The sequence below is a fragment of the Durio zibethinus genome, chromosome 22, assembly GCF_047325235.1.
Source record: "Durio zibethinus cultivar Kanyao isolate XHJ-2024 chromosome 22, ASM4732523v1, whole genome shotgun sequence".
Classification (NCBI taxonomy): domain Eukaryota; kingdom Viridiplantae; phylum Streptophyta; class Magnoliopsida; order Malvales; family Malvaceae; genus Durio; species Durio zibethinus.
In genome coordinates, this window is record NC_143183.1 from 824,126 (window position 1) to 848,804 (window position 24,679).

A 24,679-nucleotide genomic window follows, 5' to 3' on the forward strand; every position below is an offset into this window, starting at 1 on the left:
ATTTTATTCTAAACTCTTCAAAAATATATATATTTTATTCTAACCTTTAATAATAACTTAAGTTTTGAAGTAAAAAAATGAATTTTCTTTCCTTCCCAATCAAAATTCATTGAAATTAAATTTTAAGTAGACTTTTAAAATGACCCAAATAAATTAACTTGAACAAAACTTAAATATATCTCTACTTTTAAGGATCGACTAAACTCTAACTTTTGCCAAAAAAAAAAAAAAAATCTTACCATTTACTTATTTTTTATTTCAAAAACTATTTATCAAATTTACCAATGAATAAAGAAATTATTTTTCTGGCAGTAGACTCAGCCAATATTCATTTTATGAGTTCTGTACTGGAAACGGAGAAGGTATAAATGGAAATTCCCAATTTATCATCTTTTACTGTGATTGAATTGGAAAACTGAATTGTATTTTATCTCAGATTTCTTTGCTGCATGTCTAGTTTGAAGATAATAAATTGGTTTTTGGTTTAATTGATTAATCTGATTTTTTGTAGGCAGCTGAGAAATAGAGATGCAGCTGTGAGATCGAGGAAGAGGATCTGGAGATGAAGAGTAAGAATATAAAAGGATGTGCGTAACTTTTTTTTTTTATATACATTTGTTATTTTCAATTAATTTTGTATTTTTATGCTTAATTATAAATTCATAATAATAAGATTGTTCAATTAAATATGATTTACTTGTTTTAAAATTCTTTAAAAACAAATTTTAAATATAATAAAAAAGAATTTTAATTACACTAACTAAAATATCATTTATACATATTTATTTAAAATTTAAATACTCAAAAAAAATTAAAAAATAATAATTTCGAGACGTAAAAAGAAAAAAAGTTAAGAGGGAGGGAACATAGTACCAACAACCAAATGTATTAACAATGTTATCCATACCAAACTATAGAAAGCAATATTTTGGCAATAAAAGGAACTAGAATACTCATACACAAAAAAAAAAAAAAAAAAAGGCAAATCCCCAAGGCAACCAAATCCCCCAGGGCGAAATTTTACTCTGATTTTATTTTGTTCTTTTGGCCAGAACTCACGGTCAACTCACAAGACAACCTTCAAAACCGCAACCCACCCCCCCGCCCCTCCATCTTTTTTCTTCCTTTACTATCCCATGAAAGAAAAGAACCAACAGCAGGTTTAGCATAGCAAAATACGATAACACTGGACAAAAAGATTGCTATTTATATTAGGAAGATAAGAGTTGTACTTGAACAATAGGTTAAAAGTGCCATAGATTTTACAGATATTTGAATAAAAAGCTAACTTAATTGCATTTTATCTAGGAAAAATTGATCAGATACACATGCAACTAGCAACCTCTTGGATGTTAGTATATCCTTCTCAGCTCTACTTCAACCAAATAAAATAGGCCGGCCATGCATGTGCCTCAACTCAATCAGTCACCGGAAACATAAGTCTTCTCCTCATAATACCTTCTCTCACTTGCAGCCTTCTTTTCATTACGTTTCTGCATTATGGAAACATATCTTAGGATTTTCAACCTGGAATTTCAACATAAACTTTTATAAAGACCATAGTTGTTTGGCACCACATGAACTTAACTGGTGACAATCATTGTACTATCTGGAATAAGTGCATCTGCTTGAGTTATTACTCTTCTTTATAATGCTTAAGCCACTTACATGCTTATAACTCTCTATCTCCATTTTAAACATGAAAGATGGTTAAATCATAACTTTTGTTCAAAGCATGACTCTAAAGGGTGAACCTGGTAAGCTTCGTGATTTGCTACAATCCTCCTAATTATTGTGGTAGTTGTAATGTCCAGTGGGCTTTCCAGAACTTTGAAGATACCCAGACTGATTGGAACAGCATAAGGATTATCTTCTTCCTGCATGAGATGAAAAGAAAGCAAGCAACGAATGAATGCAGCTTAGCACATTCTAATCAGTCTGCAAGAGCAACCGTTTTTACGATTTACCTTCTGAAAATCATTGCTTTCTGCCACTGTTCCATGGACAACTAAAGATATGTCAAAGGTTGTGATCTGCAATTGCAAGATTTTGTTGAGTAACAAAATTAACACAACAAAGCACAGCACAGCTTTCAGCATCAGAAATCAAATCATCCTAGGGCACATAACTAATCACAACATGACAAACTAGTGACAGTACCACAATAAAATTTATTTGACATACTTCATCTACAAAACCAAGTAATTATTGCATTTCAGATTACCGCAATGCATAAAGACACACACACACAAATATACATATATAGATAAATATACATTTATTTGTACTATACTTTGTACAAAGAGCTTTACACTCAAGTCGAGCTCAAGATCAAAATAAAAAACTCAAATAAAACTTTAAAATATGTAAATAAAATTATATTTCATTTATATATGTATATAAGTATGTATGTATGTAATATTAAAAAATTCAAAAGCTCAGTAAGGCTAGCAGGCCACTCAAGCTGAGTATTACAAAAATTAAACTCGGCTTGACTTGCTACTAGAGTAGCTCAAGCTCATCTTGAAAGTGAACAAGTTGAATTCGAGTATCCCTCAAGTCGAATTCGACTCATTACACACTTAGTTACAACCGAGTTTCCCACAAACATCCACATGGGCATCTTGGTTATAGCGGTTACTTAAAGTCGAGTTAAAATGTGTACTCAACACCAAATGGGGCTGGAGTCATAATTCAATTCCTATCAAGATTAACTTAATAACCACCAACACATGGGATGTAAAATTACAACCATACACATGGAATTAACTAAGCTAGCATTTAGTATCATTTTCAAGATCTTCATGATAATTTAATCACCAAGGTGATCTTATTACTAAGGCAATCTTATCACTTGTGATTTGAAATCATTTTATTTTATTAACAATCATTAATTCAAAGGAATTAAAGATCATTGTGTTTCGTATTACTAAAAAAATTAAACAGTATTTTATTAATACCAAAGCAACCATGTACATTGTAATAGTTATACAAATTAATATTTCAATGTTGTTTAAAGATAGTAATTTATAAAATATATTGATAATATTTTATTTACTTAGAAATAAAATATAATTAAATTATTAAATTAGCAAATATATTTATTGATAAATAAACTAATTTTATAATATAAATTATATAAATAATATTTGAATTAAAAAATAAAATTAATCTATCAAAATCATAACAAAAGAAAAATAAAAAAGATTATATTATATATATAACACTAAAAAAAGTTTAAAAAATCACATAAATTATTCTTAAACTTATTAAAATAAATATTAGTTTGAAAATATATAAATTTATATTATGATTCTAAAAGGAAGTAAGTTTATAATTCGCATATTAGATGGGTAATATTGACTATTGTTAATTTTACATCTCATTCATCTCGGTGAAAAGTTTTCCATCCTTTTGGATGAGAATTATATTATCCTCCAAAGCAGTGATTACTCTCGATAATCCAAGATTACCACCACACAAGATCACCTAGTACTTACCATGTGTATATTGTGAGTTTTAAAGTGATCACCTCATATCAAACACCATATAAGTACTTAAATCCAAATTTCCACAGTTAAGTGGTCTGTCCCAATCAACTCTTTCAAGCCTACTCAGATAGCCACCAAGGGCCCAAGGTCTTGGGAGTGTGGAAGTTTGTGAAAAAACTACAGTAGCTGCTTCATAGATGAAGAAGCAATTCAAGGAAAATCATGGCCTAATTTCTTAGAGGTTCATAAAGCAAACATTAGCTCAACAGCCTTGGAAATTCATATTAGCACTCAAAGGTAAACTCTAAGCTTAAATTTTTCCCTATAAAAGACATTGATAATATACAAATTGTATTCAAAGAAGTAGAATCTGATTTTGTAACAATCCAAGCAAATGAATTGGTTAAGTGTTTACTAGTGAAAATTCTTTTAATTTTATTCTTCCAAATTTGGAGTTCAAAACCTATGAATATCAGTGAAATTTTCCATTGACTTTATTGTTCCAAGTGTGTTTGAGAATGAGATGAAAACACTGATACAGAACGCTAAGAAGCTAAATGAGGAATTAACCTATCTAAGATTATATTTTGTTACTTTGTCGTATTTATGGAGATTAAATGTAATATTTTATAGGTCTAGGATACTATTAGGTATTTTACATTTATATTAGCGTTTAGTATCTTAGCATGGTTTTTCTTATCCTATTAGGTTTTGTCTTTAAGTGAAAAGTTTTTTAGTTTTTAGAGCCTTATGTATTTTCTTTAAAGTCTAGCTTGGATAGGAGTTCTAGTTCTTTTAAGATTTGGGTTGGTAGTAGGTTAGTAGCCTATATACATATTGAGGTACTCTTTCTTTTGGAGACACATTATCAGATTATGATATGAGATCTTCAGCATATTGCTATTGTGATTGTGTGATGCAATCACCATAGGTGTGACTGCTAAGAAATCGTACATTTGATGTTTATGTTTACTTTCTTCTTGGTTGTATGATGCAAACAAGGAATCCTAGGTATAAAACTTAGGGATCTTTTCTTTTCTGCCCTGTTTCCCTTTTTCTTATTCAACTTTCCATATTTTCTTAAGAATTTCATATTGTAATGATTATAAACCCTAGCCTTCCAAGCTCTCCCATGTCAAGTACCTTATTGACAATGGTAGTGGAACAAGAAAAGTTAGTTATTGACAGTGGTATCCATGGGTTCTGCAGGAAATTTCTTCCTACTCCAACATTTCTTAACTCAAGGTTGAGTTTTCTTGAACAAGGGGAGAATGACACAAAATGCCAAGAAGCTAATACAAAGATTAAACAACTTAATAGTTTATTTCGAGATTTTTTTTGTATTTTATTCTGAATTGTAATTCTTTCTCTAGGTACAGGGTTTATAAATTAATTACGTTAATTATATTAAAGAGTGCTGTTCTTATTTTCCAAGTATCAAGGTTATAATTGGTATTTTGCAATTACATTAGGGTTTAGAAGTTAGACTATAAATAACTATATTTTTTTCCAACTTCTGCACCTTTTGATTAATAGAATTATTATCAAAGCATTTCCAGCATTATTGCTCTTGTGAATGTGTGATGCAATCAATAAGGAAGCATACTCAATGGGGCAGTATCCCTCAGTCTTAAACCCATCCCCTTCACCTCTATTTGACAAACTTCCACCTCCATTACATTAGTCCTGTCTCATAAAACATGAGAAGTAGAGGAAAGATAAAGAAATATATAGAGGAAGACACCTCCATTACATCACTCCTGTCTCATGAAAATGAGAACTAGAGAAAAGATAAATGAATAGATAGACATAATTGACTAATGAGAAACAACAATAGAAAGTCCATGGCTTTGGCATTCATTATTGCAATTTCTTTAGGCAGATTTCTGCATACAAATTTCTCTTAACATTAGCAAGAAGCCACATATAGTGCAGGGATGAACGTTCACAATTTTCACCAATGAAACTATGACTTCTTAACCTAGCTCTATTTTAATTTGTATATTCTATAAATGAAGTGATGAACAGAAAACAAAGCATATTTTCAAATACATAATCTTAGACAAATGGCACCCTGCTCTTCATCAAGAGAAATGATTTCTAGCTTTACCTCTGATTTAACAGTTCCACAAGTTTCATAGCATACATCAAAGCTTTATCCTTTACATATATTTCAATCTTTAAATGTCACTAAAATCAACATAAAAAAGTTGACAAGCAGCATATACTACTTAAAAAAAAGAAACTATAGAATGATAATTATATAACTCCCTAAGAAAATAAGGTACTAACCATGTCTTTAGATACTTCCCATGGAGCACCGATTATCACCTCATCCACATAGCGACAAGCTAAAACACTTAAGCTTCTTTCATGTAGATTCATGATAGGGCGATGCACACCTCTTTTAGCGCTGCACAACATATATGATACAAAAGTTCCAAATGAAATGACAAAACCTCCTAGCACCTAATGTCTATCAAATTGAACTAATTTTTAATTAAAATATTCCAGCTTTATGAGAGCTTATGAGAAGTTGCAATAAAGTTGCAATCAGTCATGAAAGAGAAGTTCTTATGAGCCAATAAATCGTTAGCTGCCTTTTTACATTTCAAATCTTAGAAAAGCTATTCTAGGAACAAAATGTGTGCATGTAAGAAACAGCATAATTTTGAAAATCTTCAGAACAGAACAAGGTTATTACAGTTTCTCAAATAAAACATCATAATGATGTCAGAAGATAAACATACCACTAAAACAAAGAAATCTCAAAAACATGAAGAATTTTCTTTTTTTCAAAAAACTGATTTTTTTTTTGTCGCAATCACTTTAAAGTTTAGATTCTAGCAATATGAGCTTTTTCAGATAAAGAAATGCATGATCACCCAGATATAAGCCAAATTTGGGGATCTTCCAGCAGTAGCAGTTGTTCCCTTCCCTTCTTTCAATTGAGCTTCCTCTTAAATTAACTAGGCTAATCCCTTCTCAAAATCAATAAATTCCCTAAAAACTATTTGAGTTAAAAAGCAGCATTTATTATAAATCTACAGAAAACTTATGGAAATATATCACAAACATCCCAAATATAGACCAATCCTCCAGTGAAAAAGAGAAAACTCTAAGCCTCTAACATACTCTTCCAGATACCAAAGTTAGAACCTGAGTAGAGAAGGATGCTGGCTGCAGAGAGTTGGCACGGCAGAAAAGGAGAACTAAACATGACCTTTCTACCATGCAAAGAGGCCTTTATTCCAATGTCTTATTCAGGATAGAAAAGACAAAATGAGGGAGAAAGATATTATAATAAATTAAGTTCAAGAGAGTCAGTTACCTGACAGTTTGATCATTGTGGATCCCAACAAGAAGAAAATCTCCAAGTTCCCGAGCAACCCGCAGAATCTATATCAGATAGAGTTAGAAACATTTTCTCTATTTCTTCTTTCTCTCTGTGTGCGTGTGTGGAAAGGGGGGAAAGGGGGCAGAGGTCATAATTGTGTTACCATTTACCCTATCTTGGCCTAACATGAGTGTCGATCTATCCAATTAAAAACATTTTTTTATTCATTTTGCACCTGGGGAAAGGAAAGGGCAATAACATCATCATGGTGATTTCACCACTAGGCACCCTGATAGCAAGATATCATTCAATAAATACAAATCAATTTGTTTCTGATACGTCATGGAAATTATATATCATTCATTATAAAATATCCAAAAATATACTTACAACAGGAGGTAAAAATGACAACAATTTCAATCTTGTATTCAGATAACTAGGATTTGTTCACACTCACTTCGTGGGTCATGGAGTGAGAAAGTAGAAAGATTTTTTTAAGCAAAAATATAATTTTTGAACACATGTAAATGAAACAGTTTTAATTGGAAAAATTAATTTACAATAGACCCTAATTAGAATATTAATATAACCCCATTTTAATATGTATTTTATTGTTTTGTGATAACTTTTTTGTTATTTTAATAATTGAGTTCGCATCACAAGTTAGGTGACATCAAACTCAGTTGCTCCCAGTATTTAAGAGTATAGATAATCTGCATATCATTTATCTATTTCTATTTCTTGGTTAGATATCATTAGAGTGAAATAAACAAACATGAAGAATGTGTTCACAAATATTTCTTAAGTTAGAGAATCGTACCTTTAGATATACTTCTACAAATTAAACCAATCAAAAGACTATTAATGATAAAATGAAATAAACTCATTCCATCAATACTTAAGTTAAAAAGTACAAAACAGTAAAATAACTATTAATTACAGATTTGCTACCCGAACTATATTCAAATTGATTTGATACTTGAAGTTAAGAAATTGAAAATGAGGTACTCTAACTTTGCTTCCGTCCTTTAGTTTGCGCACAAGACTAGTAACGTTATTCAAATAGTGATATGTCCAAAACACCCAATCAAATTATGACATAGGAAATTTTTTGAGACACATGGCATGGTTTTATTGGTTTTTCCTAGACATGTCATCCATTTGAATAACAGTGTTAGTCTCATGAGCAAACGAATGGCTAGAAGCAAAGTTCAAGTACCTAATAGTGACTTTTTAGGGTTTAGGTACCAAATCAAGAATTTGATTATAGTTCAGGTACCATATGTGTAATTAACTGTAAATATAAACACTAGATAGTTGCAATTAAATTGTTTTGTCAACCTTTAAGACGAGATTTAGATCACTCCCTTGGTGAGCTAACTCTTCTCTATAACCTAAGATTGCTATAGGATCATCAACTTTCTACAGAGATTTAGATTACCAAGGACAAATAACATCGGATTTAGGGACCATTACCCAATGCCACATACCACATTACTAGACATCTATTCACCCAATATATGTAAAAGGGAACAAGATCATGCAACATACCTCAACATGTCCAGCATGAAAAAGATCAAATGCACCATCTATATAAACTATGTGAGCATCTGGTCCAGGGCCCTGTAACAACCAGCATAGATCTGTTGTCAAGACTAAAAACAGAACAGAAGCAATTTTGCTCGAAAGGATTAAAAGCCAAAAATAACCAGCATGAAGAATCAAATTTCAAGAATTGCAAGAAATTAAAAGAGGGAAATTATATAGAAGCAGTAGAAAAGAGAAACGCGTTCGAAGATACTGGAAATAGCTATCTTACAAAATGCACTTTCTTTGTCTGAGCTGAATTTTAAAGTCTAAAAATATTGAGTGAAGAAGAAACCCACTATAAACATCCCTCATCATTCACTTGGTCAAGTGATTTCCAACCAAACTTAAGATGAAGAGAAGAAGAAACACAACTCAAGGGCCCCTCCAACCCCTTTGTAAAATTTGTACGATGTTATGGTAAACTTGTTAGTAATGTTTTTAGTTTTAAACATCATTATTAACTTTATTATCTTTATTTTTTTAAAATCTAAAAATTATTAAACATGATCTATTAATCTGTTAAACTAGAAATTTCCTTTTCAATCAATCAAATAAAAACATTGACCCTAAATATTGCGCTAGCAACTTTCTTTAACACTAGTAATAGAAAAAAAAATTAAAGAAAGTTCAATCACTTTATTCTTTTATACAAATCAATTATTCATTAAAGCTATGTACTCCTATGTTGTTTTTTGTTAGTTAGACTCTTTTATTTTTACATGGAGACATTTATTTTTATCCAATTCTTTGTATGAGTAATATGTATTATAATGTTTTAAAATTAATACTATTATTCATTGAAAGAAATCAATACATTGTTTACACTATCATCATGTTTAAATTTAGCGTTCTCATATAATATTCCCACTTTTACTTTCGGTAATTCACATACAAAATTAATCTTTTCCTTTTTCCATGTCCACTTTTACACTAAACATGATCAATAACATAAACAACTAAATTTGGGATGGAAACAAGTGTTTCCATTCTCATTTAAAAAGTTGAAAAACAATTTAAAATAGTTGTTTTAATTTTCTTAAAAAATTAAAAAATGAAGCTCTTACAACTTAGTTCTTTACCTTATTTCCATGATCATATATACAATGAAAGTGGAGGTAGAAAATGGAAATATCTATCAAAAACTAAACTGGCACTTAATTTTTTTTCCCTTATACGAAAACAGCTTAATTTTTTTCCCTTACGCATAAACAGCTTATATGAAAGGCCTTAACTTTCTTTTCCAGAAATTTCTGAAAAGGACAAAGTGCAACCAAATCAAACATAGAAATGACTCAAATGAAACCCAACAATAAAAATATAGAATTTAAAAAAGAAAGGAGAGAGCACATTTCGCATACCTTTCCATTTGAAAATTGCACAATCCTGCGAGACGTTGGTAAAAAATGAGATATGCGAGTTCCACTTCCAGATCCACCATCTTCAAATTTCTGGCCCTGACCGTGGCTGAATTGTCTTTGCAGGGAGGAATGATTGTGATTGTCACTAACTGATCTCTCTCTCACACAGAGAAGCATCCGACCTGTTCCCAAAAAAAAAATTATCAAATAACAAGCAGAATCTAACGTCAATGTAAACCAAGTTTCTCATAAAAATGAGATTGAAATGCATTAGCAGTTTGTTTCATCCAAATACATACATATGTATTAGAAAAGCATGGAAATGGAAATTAATACTAATACTGACCAACAATGTCAGTGCTAGAGACGCCTTCAGTGCGCTTAATCTGCTTGTAACGACCAGCCTTCTTAGCAAGAGCATAAGCATCAGTTCCATCAGGAAGAACGCAGGGGTCGTCTCCGTGAATAATGTAGTCAATATTGTATTCATCGAACAGCTTCTTCATGAAATCTTCAGTGATTGCATACGGCGCATCGCAAATAACCTCATCCACCCACTTGACTGCCTTCACCATGATCATCCTTACAAGTCATAACAAAAAATGAATGAATAAATGAAAACTAGTTAATTATAAATCAAGGGTGAACCAATCTATAAATCAATCATGTACCTTTCGTGCAGAGGGGTAACAGGAGGGCCTTTGTTTGCAATGATTTCGGCATCACTGACTACTCCCACCACCAATTGGTCGCCGAGGGCACGGGCCTGACGAAGCGCGTTGCAGTGGCCATAATGCATCATGTCAAAACAACCGTCCATATACACGCGCACTGCCTTCTTCTTCTTCTTTATTTTCCTCCACAAACCCCGTCCCAGTCCCTGAGGGGGTATGCCATTTTTGGCTACGCCAAGGTACAGCCCTACCGCCACAGCCACCGCCACCGCTCCACCTATCAGGTACGTCGATGGTATCTTGCTCATTGCTTGATTTTGCGAATTCCCAAGTACAGATTTGTTTTCGCTTAGGTGCTTTCTGTAGGGTTTTCCTTTGGAATCGCGATGTGTAATATCACTGTAGCCTTCAGCTTACGCCACCTGACAATGACCTTTTTTTTTTTTTTTGAGGAATTACAAACTGGGGTGACGGAAGAAAATTATAAGAATTAGTGAAATCTCGAGAAAGAAAAAAAATGCGGAAGGAAATGAAGATTTTGATACTCCATCCCTATTTTTTTTTCATTTTTTTATTTTACTTTTTATCATTAGAAATCATTAAAAATAAATTTATAAGAAAAATTAAAAAATTTTAATATAAATAAATAGATTAAAATAAAAAAATTTCTTAGATCTAGTGATAAAAGAAAAAAAACAAAATGTGATGGTGAAAGTCATTAATCAAATAAAAATTGAAATACTATTTCACTCTTTAAGGTTTTGAAAAAAAAAAAAAAAAGTGGAAGAAAAAGAAAAATAAGTTGTGAAGTTATAACAACAACGAAACTACAAATGATGTGTAACTTTTTTCTTTTTTGAAAAGAAAATAATTCATTCATTAAAAAAGAGTACATTCGTTTTGTATAATTTACAAAATAATATCCGGATAGTCTTTTACCTAATATTCGTCTTCTTGAATATGCAAACTATACTTGGCTTGGTTAACTTGTAAGCTGCCATGTTTCCTTGTCTCAATATATGTGATATGGTATATGAGTGAAAGGAGGCCATACTGATTTTACCCTCCTCAATAATATTTCTAATGGGGGATAGGCCATGTCTGTTGCTTGGAGTTTCTTCATTCAATTATTATGTTAATATAAGTCCCATGTTACGTGCAAATTCCAAAGCTTATCTATGTTAGTAGCCAACGGATTCCTTTGGTACCTCCACCTTGTTTCTACCAGTAATTGTTAAAAATATTATTTATGTCATTGCATAAAGATTTTAGTAACATGAAATAGTTCATGGCATAAGATGGAATCGCTTGAAGCACTGACTTTATAAAAATCTCTTTTCCACCTTGTGAGAGACATCTATTCCTCCAACTCCTCAGCTCTGCCTTTATTCTTTCCTTAATCTCCCTAAATGCGGCTGTCCTACATTTCCCCATCATTAAGGGTAGGCCCAATTACTTTCTCCGGTTTTGTATTAGTTTGCATACCAAACAGATTTTTCATTTCCTCCGTTTTGAACATCAATTGTATTACTACTAAAGAGTAGAGTAAACTTGTCATAATTTATCTTTTGGCTGAGCCTTATTTGTATTTCTGTAGAAATTACTTCACCTTTTCACCTTCACTTCTCTTTGCCTTGGCAAAGAATAAGCTGTCATTTGCGAAAAATAGGTAAAGTGACTCTGGGTCTATTGCAGCTTGCTTGAACTCCTACATGTAAACCATTTCTTTTTGCCTTTGCTAATAAAGATGACGGTCCTTCACTGCATATCAAGAACAGTTGAGGGATATGGGACTTCCATGTCTAAGACCTCTTCTTGGACAAAATTTATTAGTAATACATCCATTCACAATAATCGAATATGAGACAAAAGATATACTTTTCATGATTAGTGAAGTCCATTTAGAGTGAAAACCTAATCTCATCATCGTCATAGCTTTTAAGATAAGCATGCATTCATCAAGAATGACATCAAATGATAATTAAAAATTTAACTATAAATAAAAAAGGAATCACATTTTATGTTCATCTTTTAATCAAAAACAATTAAAGTTATGCCAATGAAACCTTAGCTTAATGGTAAAAAGGAAACCCTAGAACCCTAAAGTCTTAAGTTCAAATCTTTTGGGTTTGATTTTTATTATATTTTAATTTGTTAGGTTAATTATTTAATGATTGTAATTTGATTATGATATAATAGTTAATTATTCAATTCAATATATAAATGTAATACTTCGTTACGATTGTAACTTCAAAAAAAATAATTCAAATTATTGTTGTTTCATAAGTAAAGACAAACTAAACTAAAAGAATTCAATACTACTGATATTTGAAACATCTTTTACAAATAATTCAATAGTTCAAAAATCCAAGCAACATTTAATGTTATACCAAATGAAAAAAGAAGATAGTAAGGAAATTATCTGCTTCCTGTTGAGATTGTGGAAGTCCAAAAGCTCTACAAAAGGAAAACCAAATTTTTTATATATTGGAACATTCACAAAATCCTAAAGTAAAAAATGGAATCTACATCATGCAATCCCAATAAGAATAGCTGTTTAAAACCATAGAGTCTTAAATAAAATTATGCTTAACGTTAATCCTGCAGGTATAATTACGAAAATTGAAATCAAGATTTAGGTAAAAAGAAAAAAAAGTTTAGGAGCACAAGAGATTACTTTATCTTTAAAATCAGAGCAAGCCGCCAACTCATAAGGTGATTTACGAATATTTTGAAAATTTTTTAAATTTACAAATCATCTACCAACAAAAGATTGTGAAGGTTTGAATCTCGATATTTTACATCTAAATTTTAAAATTTAATTACTTGCGACAACCCCTGTTAATAAGTAAACAAAAAGTTAGATAACTATAACCAAACACAATAGATAAGTAAACATATTATAATTCGTGGTAATAAAACCTCAAAATAGTAGCACAAATGCATAAACTTAAAGGATAAATACCATTAAGGTGCATTTGGTTAAAAGATTTTAAGGAGGGATTTAATTTGCAGAAAGACTATTAAAATTTTAAAAATAGAATTACCTTATTTGGCAAAATAATTTGGATTTTCAAAATTCTTGGAATTTTAATGAATAATTTTGGAGGGTTCAAATTATCTTTTCAAATGAAATTTGCGAAATTCATTGGTTTTATAGTAAGAAGTCAACATTTTCCACGTTTCTTTTTTTTTTTTTACGCAACTTTTGTTTTTTTTCAATTTTAACTACAAAAATTTATTATATAATTTATTTTTAAAATTTTTTTTATATTATTAATAATATCTATAGATTTTTACAATTATAAATCTAATGACATTCAGATTGCATAGATATTTTTTAGTATTTTGTTTTTTCTTCCACCAATATCATGATTTTTCAATTGTAATTATTTTTTATCTCATCAAATTCCAACATTTAAAATTTGTTTCTAAAAAAATAATTGTTTAAACAATGCAATTATAAAACTGTATTATTTTAAATTGATGCACTTCAAATATTTCAAAATTTTAAAATTTCCCATTCAAAACACCAACCTTAAAAAAAAAAAAAAAAAAAAAAAAGCCTAATCCCTACCACAACCCTAATTATAAGATTACCTAATAATTGAGTTGAACAACCAACAAAACTGTACGCACCAAGCCTTAAAACCATGCTTAGTAATGTACATGGAAAATATATTAAACAAGTCATAATAACCCAAAGCATAGAATCATATAATAACAATAAATAATGAGCAGATTTTATTCATTCAAAATCCTCCGAAGGCTAAGCACAAGCATTAACAATTTAGATATTCTCCAATAATAAAGGCAAAAGTAAAGTAATGTCGGAAAAGGTCTAAAACCACCAAGCAAAAGCACATAGGTCGTTATCCAACCATGCAAATTGTCCATAGGAAGCAAAAGAAGACAACCATCCAGAATCTCATGTTAATCACAATCAAATACAACGTAAAAAGGGAATTCCATGTTATTTTTTGGCTGTGTATTTTAATTTTTAAAAGGATTTTGATATTGTAAATTCTATGATCCAAATTCAAATCCAATCTTTTTATTTGACATCCAAACAAAAAATTTGAATGTGTAAATCCAAATCTAACTATTTTAGCCCAAACCCGAGTTTGGCATTAATATTTGAGATAATTTCCTAAGAAGATTTAATGATTGCTCGAATCCCCTTAGAATGGTCATAGATTATTAAGGTACAAAATTAATACGAATAATGTGCTCAATCCCACCAAGATGGGCTTGGTATTTTTTTTGTTTGACCCAAATTGCTTGTGTCGAAACTAATGTTGGAAATCAATTTAAAAGTAGATGTATCATGTCTATTATTGGTAAGGTATAATTTCCAAGCTCTTATTATTATTATTATTATTATTATTATTATTATATTCTTAATCAAATTCATAGATGCTGCGTTAGCTTGTTTGGTAAATAAATAAATACATGGGAATAAAAAATGATTGTTTGGTGGATTTTAGGGAGTTTGTAAAGCCTTTTTTCTAAGAAAATTCTTAAGCCAAATATGAATTAATAAATGGAATATGGAATAAAGAAAAATATAGAATAAATGGAAATAAAAGTAATACTTAAAATTATGAAATAAGATGGAAAATACAATCAAATTAATGAAAAACGTACAATAAATGAATAAGCGACATTACTATTGAATTGAAAAAACTTATCAATATCTTTTTTATTATTTTGCATTATTCATTATGCAAAAATTTAGTTTAATTTTTGTTAATTTGTGTTGATTATTTTTTAGTTTATTGGTTGGTTATTCAATAATTTTTTTTATATATAAATGTAATATTTCATAATAAATGTAATTTTTATTATATTTATAGTTTTATAATAATAATAATAATAATAATAATAATAATAATAATGAGAAAAAGGCATTACATTGTATTGTACAGTATAGTATGGTATAATATTTTGTGTGTGAGTGAAAAGAGTGAGAAAGACAGCGATAATGCTGATATGATATGATGCCCACACACATCCACGGCAGCGGGGCGGAAAAAAAAGCTAATCACTACCAACCTTCCATAGAATGAAACTCACAGCCTGGTGGGATTTGGAAGCCAAAGTAGCTGCGATTGCGAACTCATTCCGACATGGGCAACTGTGGCACTAGAGAGGAATCTGCTGTTGTTGTTTCTCATGCTCAAGGTTTTCATTTACTCATTTCTTTTTCCAGATCTAAGCCCTAGGGCTTCGCCTTTCTTTTCTTTTTCTCCATTCCTGTGAAACTGAAATTTTAAAAATCGCAGTTCAACTGTTATCTGAGAAGAAGCAAAGTCAGAGTCAGAATCGTACCCTATCAGATCTGGGCGACTTCGAAGACTCGAGAAAAAATGCGCTACTCTATACCCACGTCATTGCCTTCACTCTATACGAGCTGGAGACTATTACCAAGAGTTTCCGTTCTGACTACATTCTTGGAGAAGGTGGTTTCGGAACCGTTTACAAAGGTTACATTGATGAGAATGTAAGGGTTGGTCTCAAATCTCTGCCTGTCGCTGTCAAGGTCCTCAACAAGGAGGGCCTTCAGGGTCACCGCGAATGGCTTGTATGTAGTATATACATTCTTACATTCATATTCTATTATTCCCTTTTAAGAAATAAAGCACTCAATTCCCTAAAATCACGCTCTATCTGCAGACCGAGGTCAACTTTCTCGGCCAGCTCAGGCATCCAAATCTGGTTAAGCTCATCGGCTATTGTTGTGAGGATGATCACAGGTTACTGGTATACGAATTCATGTTCCGTGGAAGCCTTGAGAACCACCTTTTCCGAAGTAGGCATTTCTTCACTTCTCTTTTTTCCCTTCCCAATTTACATTGGACTTGATTCGTTTATTAATCCATGCTTATATGCTCATGTTCTTTCCCTGTCTGTCAATTACTCAATTATTACAAACTCCTTTTGTTTTCTGCTGCTATCGTTGGTCAACAACTAGGCTCCAGAAGCTTTATTATCTACTCAATAACTCATCAATTTGTTGTTAAAACAATTCTAGCAGCTAATGTTATGAATACATAAGCCTGCCCGTGCAACTTTTTCCTCTGCTTTCACACTTTATCATGACTGAATTCTGAAGTGTAGAGCATCCTAAAATGTTTTGGTTAAGCTTCTTTATGATGAACTAAAACTATTATTAGAATATGGAATCTTGTCTTGAAAAGAAAAATATTTTGCAGCTCCAACCCAGTGCATAGGCTCATGTGTGCGATAGGACTTTATGACCTGTTGTAAGCACCTTTATGTAAGAGGTGTTATTTTAGAAATTTTGTTTCAAATTCATCTCAATTTCATCGATATTGCAGAGTTGTGTGGAAGAGAACCAGATAAGTGCAGTTGACATGCTAGTAATCCGGAGAAAAATTTAGTAGGGTGACACTTGAATTAAGGGCATATGTTCAAACCAACAGCATTTGGTATATCAGCAACTCTGTTTTTCTAAAAGGCTAGACCACCGAATGAACTTAAATTATGAGAGATAATCCTTGCCATCTCTTTTATTGCAAGGCTCTAAACATCATCCGAATCTCTCTTCTCCTTATTTGATTAATGATGCACTCACAGGAATAGAAATGTTCGCTTTATATGTCGGTCATCATCTTTGCTCGCTTCCTCATTGGGACTGCTATATGTAGCCTCCTCCAACAGTCATCCTAGGTTCCATGTGATGTGTCTCATCCTTATTGGAACATATTGCAGTTAGAACCAAAAGCCACTTAATGCTTCGATGGATTCCTTTGCCTCCTTTTCCCTTTTTGCTATTTTTTATGATTCTTCTTGTCTGTGATAATGTTTATGTTTACTGTTAACTAAAGTTGATGTTGCTTTCCTGTTCCAATCAGAGGCAACTGTTCCTTTAACCTGGGCGACAAGAATGATGATTGCTCTAGGAGCTGCTAAAGGGCTTGCATTCCTTCACAATGCTGAAAGACCAGTAATATATAGGGATTTTAAAACCTCCAATATATTGTTGGACTCTGTAAGTATTTGCTTAAATCGTTCATCTAAGACCTTGCTCTAGCCTTTATCTCTCTTGATTGTTGAATTCTTTGTACCTTTTAATCCATGCTAGTTGATTTGGCAAAAATAAGAATCCATAGCGGTACTATATGACCATGATTTCGATGGGATCTTTATTCCTCTTAAATCATGCTAGTTGCCACTTGAATATGCAGGATTATACAGCCAAACTTTCTGATTTTGGGCTTGCAAAAGCTGGACCACAAGGTGATGAGACCCATGTCTCAACTCGGGTGATGGGAACATATGGTTATGCTGCACCTGAATACGTTATGACTGGTATGACCTCCCAAAATCTAAGAAATGTGTTACATCATCATAACATTTATAGGAGTCCGACCTATTGGGGAAATGAGTTGAGATCCATCTTTGATAAGAATAGAGAAAGGGCATCATTTACTAAACATCACTTTTCTGAGCTGCCTTACAGAAAGTCAGGTCATGCTGGGTGCAAGCTACCAACACCAGTGACAATTTAGCTGCTTCATCTTATAGACAAGTATAGGTCCTTCAATTTCACTGTTAGTAATAATTGTGCCTTCTGCTTCTTGGATATGAGAATGCGTAAGGAACTTGTTGCATTAGTTTTGATGGTGTGAAATGAGAAGATAATTTTGTATTTCCTTATTGTCAATATGGTATGGGATGTAAAATTTTGTTTAAAGAAAACAAAAGTTTACTCCAAGTGGTTCACCCTTCTATTTGTGAAGACCTATGAAAACAAATGTAAGTAAATTCACCCGATCATTTTTCTTATGATTCATGAAAAAGATCCAAAGCTATGATTTAGGTCTAACAAAATAAAGAGATATCAAGGATTTACACAGTCTGAATCTTCAAGCTGATTATAATTCCTTACTTCTTAAATGGCTGTTGTAAAAGTTCTAGGACTTTGGTACATTTGAGCATTTATCATATTGTCAACTACTTCTTTGGGCTTCTATTTTTGGCTTCTGATGGTTTCAACAAGTGAAAAACCTATTGTGTTTGATTTGCGCAGTTGATTATTTCTCTGTCTGTATAAATGCGCAGGTCATCTGACTGCCAGGAGTGACGTATACAGCTTTGGGGTTGTTCTTTTGGAGCTTTTGACAGGAAGGAAATCTGTTGATAAGACAAGACCAAGCAAGGAGCAAAACTTGGTGGATTGGGCTCGACCAAAACTGAATGATAAGAGAAAATTACTGCAAATAATTGACCCAAGATTGGAGAACCAATATTCAGTAAGGGCAGCGCAGAAGGCATGCAGCTTGGCATACTACTGTCTGAGTCAGAATCCGAAAGCAAGGCCATTAATGAGTGATGTAGTTGAAACACTGGAACCTCTACAATGCAGCGGTGGTAGTGCAGGTGAAGTTTCCTCATCTTTAAACCCAAAGCTAACAGGTGGTGGTGCTGGTCCATTTGCAATGGGTGGAGTTCCAGATTACCGAGTGCGTCATAGATTTTCCAACAATGTTGGTCCAGGTGCCATTTGTAGGTCGCCCAATCCAAATTGTTCCCCTGGTGGCCCTGCAGCATGCAGGGTTAGATGAAAATGTTACCTACTTGTACACTTCTTTGGTGTGTCTTTTGTACCATGATCCCCTGTAAAAGTGACAAATTTGCTTGCTAAAACAAGGGTGGTTTTGCTTCATTGTACCTAACGTGTATGTTATCCGTAGTTGATGTTGATTATGCTATTTAACTGAAGCTTGTATCACAATTTCCTTTGCCATTGGAATTTCCTGTTTGAAAATTGTTTTCATCGTAAGCATGCAATGGGAGACTTGTAAGTAATGCTTTTTGCGAGATTAATTTCGATCAAGATGGCTGACATGAAAAATGTTGACAGCAGCGATGACAACGAGAATACTCAAAAGAAAGACTAACCAATTGCAACGATGACAACGAGTATGTCCTAATGTTTGTTGGCAAAGGTTTCATAAACTCCGCTGCTTGTTGTCCTCGTATCTTTATGTCGGCCCCATGTTCCTCTAAACCTACGAGTGTAGGTCCATACAGCTTTGTGCTGTGCCTACAGAGGAAAAGCAAGCAAAAGATGGATTAAAGCGAGCGGTAAATACTAAATAGACTTGCAATTAATCCCATACCTTTTCTTCACCCAAGGAAGAGCTAACATTGCATATGCTGATTCGTGGTGACTAACTATTGTTAGCATCTTTGTAATTTGGAAATACAAACAGAATAATGTGTTTGATTTTTGACATTCTCTTCTTTACCTTGACGGCAAATGTCTTCGAACCTTTGGAAAGTGGGGAGTAGTTATCCAAGTCCAAGGCCAATGACAGCAAGAATATATAGGAATCTAACAAACTTGATTCCTCCTTCGGGGAAACCATGAATGTGCTTTTATCAACAGAGTCTACGGGTTCTATGATGAGTGCAAGCACTGTTTCAGTGTCCGTCTGCGGAAGGTACTCACAGATTGCTTCGACTGCCGTTATTGATGGGAAAATCCTCTGCAGCCACAGGTTATTTGATGATTTGATCTAATCTGCCGTTATTGTGGCTTCAACTCTGGCCAGATTAGATATCCGGAGCTTGGATCAAATAAGAGCTTTAGAAAAGTTATAGAAAGGCCAATAGATGTTACAGACCAAGGTCTTCTCTATGACCTCCTCTGGGATAGAGACATCAGTGCGTTGGGGTGAGAATGATAGGGGCGTCTCCTATAATATCTTTGGAGCCGACAAGGTAGCCGAGTCCTTAAAGAAACATGACCTTTGATCTCATATGCCGTGCTCATCAGGTCTTTCTCATGTTTTCCACTATATCAGTTAAACAATAATGTGTTGCTTTAGTTTTTTCTTGGTAATATACATTAAAAAAGAGGGATTGACTCATCTTCCTACTGAAAACAATTGATGGGTGGAAGATGGTTATGAATTTTTTGCGGAAAGGCAGCTTGTTACCATATTTTGTGCGCCAAACTATTGTAGGTGCACTAATGAGCGTGGATGCAAGCTTGCCCTGATCAGTAAAGCAAGAGATGGGGCTACTGTAATAAGTTGCAGCCAATGAGTGGGTTGGAAATGTAAGGATCCTTTGGTTTTTTGCCTTCTTTTTGGATGTACTGTTGTATATGAAGCTGACCAAGCATCAGAAAACAGCATATAATATACCTTATGCAACAGAAAAGCAGTTGCAAAGCAAAAACAGCAACAGATGCCGGTGGTACATAATTTGTCCAAATGTCCAATCTATTTTTGAATTCTAGTTTATGTCTGCGTGCACGCTTCTAACTCTTCATGCATCCATTTTTTGAGAAGGAAAACTTATTAAGTCATCATTCTGAGTTTCTCCAAACAGGATATGCTTAAAGCAGTAACTAATTTAAGAGCAACTGCTTGCGCACTTGAACATGAATGCAGGCCCAGAATCTACTTCATTATTTAGATTTCGCCAATTGTGTTTCACAGTCAGGACATGGTTTTATGTGTCCTAAATTTGAGTTGCAATCTTTAAACTTAGTGCCACAATTAATACTGTTAATCACAAATATACATTTTCAAATCAAGATAGTTCAGCAACACATCTTTCTCTAGCACTAAAATTTAAATTCACAATCAACATTCATATCGTATTCAATTCATGGTCAATATCTCACTCCCATTACAAAAAGGCAAAACCATAATACGCTAAACTTTGGCAGGCAAACTAAAAGAATACGCTCAAGTTTACAGATAATAAAACTCTTCAATTTGGCTCAAGGCTGAAGCTTTACATCTGAAGCAGAAAGCCTAAGCAAAAAATGCAAAAAATACAAATCTATAAAATGCCATGAAACTAATTTAAGAATCATCTAATCATACAATTTAAAAGCAATTCAGTAATACACTAAAATTTAACCAACCTGTAATGGAACCATCTGATCCTCAATTGGACCATACGTGAATTAAACCTTGTCTGTTTCCAGTGTAGATCTCATTCCGCTCTTCATCATAGAAAAGGGCAGTTATGTCTTCTAAAGCTTCTGCAACTGTGCTTCTCATCTGCGAGCTGTCAACTTTGGGGCTTCCATTTGATGCATTTATTTTAGCCACGCATTTTCCGGTCAAGATATTGCTGATATTGATAGATCCAGCTGCATTAAAAACAAAACAATAAGATAAGACAGCAGTGATAATGTTATTCTTATTGGAGGAGACAAAATGTAGCCAGACATAAAAATGATCCAAAGATTAGTAATTCTCTAAAGTATAATGATCATGAAACACATATTTTAGAAACTCAATTTACATGAGCTTAATCCACAAATTCAGCTAATCTGACCATCTGGCTTCTGCATTAGATTAACATAACAGGACAATTTGGCTTCTGTGTTAGAATCAATTTAAGGGGGTTTAATCCATAAATTAAACTAATATGACCATCTGACTTCTGCATAAGACATAACATTCCTGGATGTTCATTATAGTCTAAGCTTCCTATTAAAAGAGTGGATTAAAACCAGATGGAAGGAAATGGAATGCAACTTACCGAGGGCAGACTTTCACTATACTATTACACCATTCTATGTCAAAAAAATGCAGAAAGAATTACCATTTCCTTCCATCCACTGATCATCAGATTCTGCCTTGCAGTAAGAAATAATAAGATCTTGGTCACTGGTTATATAAATGTTATTTGTGTTACAGTCAAGATGCCATAAGAGGTGATCCTCAAATGAGGTTACAAGCTCTCCACGAAAGTTCCAAACAGCAACAGTCCGATTTCTAAATGTGAGGAACAACTGGTTTTCATACAGAAAAATGAATGCTGATGGAGTCATGAATTCAGTTCTGCTAACTTCCATCAGCTCAGAGCTTCGAACCTATAGAAATGGTCAGTAACTAATAGCAGAACTAAAAAAAATGAAAGCTAGATGGAAAAAAGACAGATAACTTACGTCAAGAATCTGGAGGTTTTCATTTTCTTGCTTAACAAGAAGCTTCTCATTGAATTGTTCAATGAAGTCTACCTTCTTATTTCGATGAAGTAGATGTTTGAAGGTTTTGAGAACTGTCCCATCTTCTATGGAGAGAATCTTAAGAGGAATGTGACCACTAGCCCTACTGAAAATCAATAACATGATACCTGGACTGTAGAAGAGAAAGTATGCAAAAAGGTAATCTAAACACATAAGAACTACAAAGAGATTCTCTAGCTACATGCTCAGTGCGCACAAACAGAGAGACAAACTTGGTGCACACCAGGAGGGGAGCTCTTACCTGATCTTAATTTCATTTACATGCGTATCTGATATAGAGTACAGCATGGTATAGTTTTTGAGATCAAACACCTTGTATATGCTGCCAACACAATCCAAGTTTAGAATGCATAATAGGTGATCACAATTTATAACACGGTGGGCTGAAAATGTACCTATCTTGCGCAGAGTAAGTTAGCACCTTTCCATTAACATCATCAAACTCTACAAAGCCAGGCCACTTCAAAGATTCTGATTCAAAAAGGGCGAAACCTGCATCTGGTTTACCCCTCCGAATATATCTAAGCATTTATCAGAGAAAAACATCAATATGAGAAATCATTAGTAAGAGATGGACAAATAAAGAAAACAAGACACAAAATATCTACACACTCAATCTTTGTAGATCTGCACTTCAAAGAGCTGAAGTTGTCAGAAGCATTTACAGAAACTGTAATAAGTGAATCATTATTCTTGTTATAGAACAAGCTTCGGATGACTTCATCAGGACAAACATTTACAAAACATATCCTCTTGTTTTTCTCTGCATTTAGAATATATATCAGCAAAACATGTTATTTCCCTAGTACATGGAAGTCCAAATAGGACCAAAATTTCGCTATGAGGTTAGAATCATGTTTGTCAATGACCTCTGTTAAAAGCAGCACATACACCAGAATGTGCAAGAGCAAAAACAATGTCACGTGCAGCCACTATCTCAATTACTTTCATCCTCTTCATCAAAAAGGGCAGTGCTACTGGACAATGGCCTTTGGAATCATGCATGTCATATTCCTCCTGAAGCAAAAGCAAAGAATTAAATGATAAGTTGGCCATGGCAACATGAATTCAAGATTCAAGATCAAGCTGGGGTTACTTTGATGTAATTTTGAGTAGTTGGAATGCTAAAAAGGACTAATTTGCAGTTTTCTCCTTCGATAAAGTTGTTAAAAGCCAGTGAGTTAGGATCTTCTGCATCAAGTATTCATATAGTAGTATTTTTCATACGTGATTAAACAATTAGAGCTTTCCGCGACTCAATGAGGCCCTGATCCAGGAAACTAGTAGCCAGTAGGTGTCAGCTACATCGACTTTCTTCCTCACGACTAAAACTTTCCAGACTAAAAGCATGGTACCCAAAAAAGGTAGATTTTTAGGATCCCGGTAAAGAATAGCATTTCAATACCCAGCAAAGAAAGAAGGAAAAAGTGAAGAGACACCTACCATCAAACGCATGTTGCGGAACTTCTCGTGGGCATTTGAGATATAAAAACAGGGCTTTGAAGAAATTTCACGCCTGAGTAGCTTATTGAAGGTATTGACATAAGCATCAGGACGAGGCCTCTTCTTATTAGCCAAGAATGAGAGCCTCCTCCCATTGCATGGCCACGGCCTATGGCTGGCCGATATCCTCCTTCCTTGCATCTGCATTATTTATTCCAAACCAACTAAACATTTCAGAACCCCTTTTGCAGACTTTAATTCCTTGGATTTGAGAAGATGAAAATTTTCATACGTCTCTCCTATGTATTACTTTCTATCTCTGTAGCGTTCCCTTCTGTGACTGTCCCAGACAAAGAGAGAGACAACGCGAGACAACTGGACACAAACAAAGTAGAAGAAAAATATGGGTTTGGGATTTGGGTTGGAAGTAGGGTTGGCCCGTCGATCCGACTTCATTAGACGATCAAATTTTTTTTTTTTAAATCGAATTTTAGATAAAATATTATTAAAAGAAATTTAGATTCAGATCAAATTTAAATTTTAGATAAATTTAATTTGATTCGATTTAATATTATATAAAAAATTATTTTTTAATTTTTATTTATATATATTTATATTTTTAAAAATAATATTTTATTAATTTTAAATTAAATTAAATATATTTTATATAAATATCAAATTAAATTTAAATATAAAAAAATAAAAAAAATTTTGAATCAAATAAAATTTTAATTTTATAATTATAAAATCAATCAAAT

General features: G+C 32.9%; 3 protein-coding genes and 1 long non-coding RNA gene across 13 annotated transcripts; 1 reads left to right on the top strand and 3 right to left on the bottom strand.

The window, feature by feature from the left end:
* Positions 1-1,187: 1,187 nt before the first annotated feature.
* PECT1 (phosphorylethanolamine cytidylyltransferase 1) lies at positions 1,188-10,814 on the bottom strand. Of its 5 annotated transcripts, none has more exons than XR_016331876.1 (9): positions 10,448-10,814; positions 10,123-10,358; positions 9,777-9,958; positions 8,380-8,451; positions 6,823-6,890; positions 5,784-5,904; positions 1,968-2,033; positions 1,589-1,877; positions 1,188-1,493 (listed from the first exon to the last, which is right to left on the bottom strand). XR_016331876.1 is itself a non-coding variant. In XM_022905602.2 (9 exons), exons 1-9 carry the CDS (start codon positions 10,756-10,758, stop codon positions 1,422-1,424), a joined length of 1,251 nt encoding a protein of 416 aa, XP_022761337.1. In that variant the 5' UTR covers positions 10,759-10,814; the 3' UTR covers positions 1,188-1,421. The 5 variants fall into 5 exon arrangements, 4 of the variants coding, with proteins under 4 accessions (XP_022761337.1, XP_089607509.1, XP_022761338.1 ...); XM_022905602.2 differs by having other exon boundaries at positions 1,755-1,877; XM_089751383.1 differs by having other exon boundaries at positions 1,188-1,527; positions 1,669-1,877.
* A 4,565-nt stretch (positions 10,815-15,379) lies between these two features.
* Positions 15,380-19,211, top strand: LOC111307584 (Protein kinase superfamily protein). The gene is made up of 6 exons (XM_022905601.2): positions 15,380-15,634; positions 15,736-16,034; positions 16,127-16,262; positions 17,329-17,465; positions 17,662-17,785; positions 18,539-19,211. Exons 1-6 carry the CDS (start codon positions 15,580-15,582, stop codon positions 19,039-19,041), a joined length of 1,254 nt encoding a protein of 417 aa, XP_022761336.1. The 5' UTR covers positions 15,380-15,579; the 3' UTR covers positions 19,042-19,211.
* Positions 18,933-20,582, bottom strand: LOC149512427 (uncharacterized). Of its 2 annotated transcripts, XR_016331878.1 has the most exons (4): positions 20,422-20,582; positions 19,729-20,277; positions 19,379-19,523; positions 19,094-19,233 (listed from the first exon to the last, which is right to left on the bottom strand). It is a non-coding gene; the product is annotated as an uncharacterized LOC149512427 (long non-coding RNA). The 2 variants fall into 2 exon arrangements; XR_016331877.1 differs by having other exon boundaries at positions 18,933-19,233; positions 19,600-20,582.
* A 486-nt stretch (positions 20,583-21,068) lies between these two features.
* Positions 21,069-24,294, bottom strand: LOC111307583 (uncharacterized). 5 transcript variants are annotated; one of them, XM_089751381.1, is made up of 10 exons: positions 23,922-24,294; positions 23,575-23,818; positions 23,348-23,495; positions 23,091-23,241; positions 22,874-22,999; positions 22,720-22,800; positions 22,398-22,590; positions 22,052-22,322; positions 21,363-21,593; positions 21,069-21,249 (listed from the first exon to the last, which is right to left on the bottom strand). In XM_089751381.1, the coding sequence occupies exons 3-9, from the start codon at positions 23,481-23,483 to the stop codon at positions 21,385-21,387; spliced, it is 1,167 nt and encodes a 388-aa protein (XP_089607507.1). In that variant the 5' UTR covers positions 23,484-23,495; positions 23,575-23,818; positions 23,922-24,294; the 3' UTR covers positions 21,069-21,249; positions 21,363-21,384. The 5 variants fall into 5 exon arrangements, with proteins under 5 accessions (XP_089607507.1, XP_022761335.2, XP_022761334.2 ...); XM_022905600.2 differs by lacking the exon at positions 23,575-23,818 and having other exon boundaries at positions 22,398-22,560; XM_022905599.2 differs by lacking the exon at positions 23,575-23,818 and having other exon boundaries at positions 22,398-22,563.
* Positions 24,295-24,679: the final 385 nt, after the last annotated feature.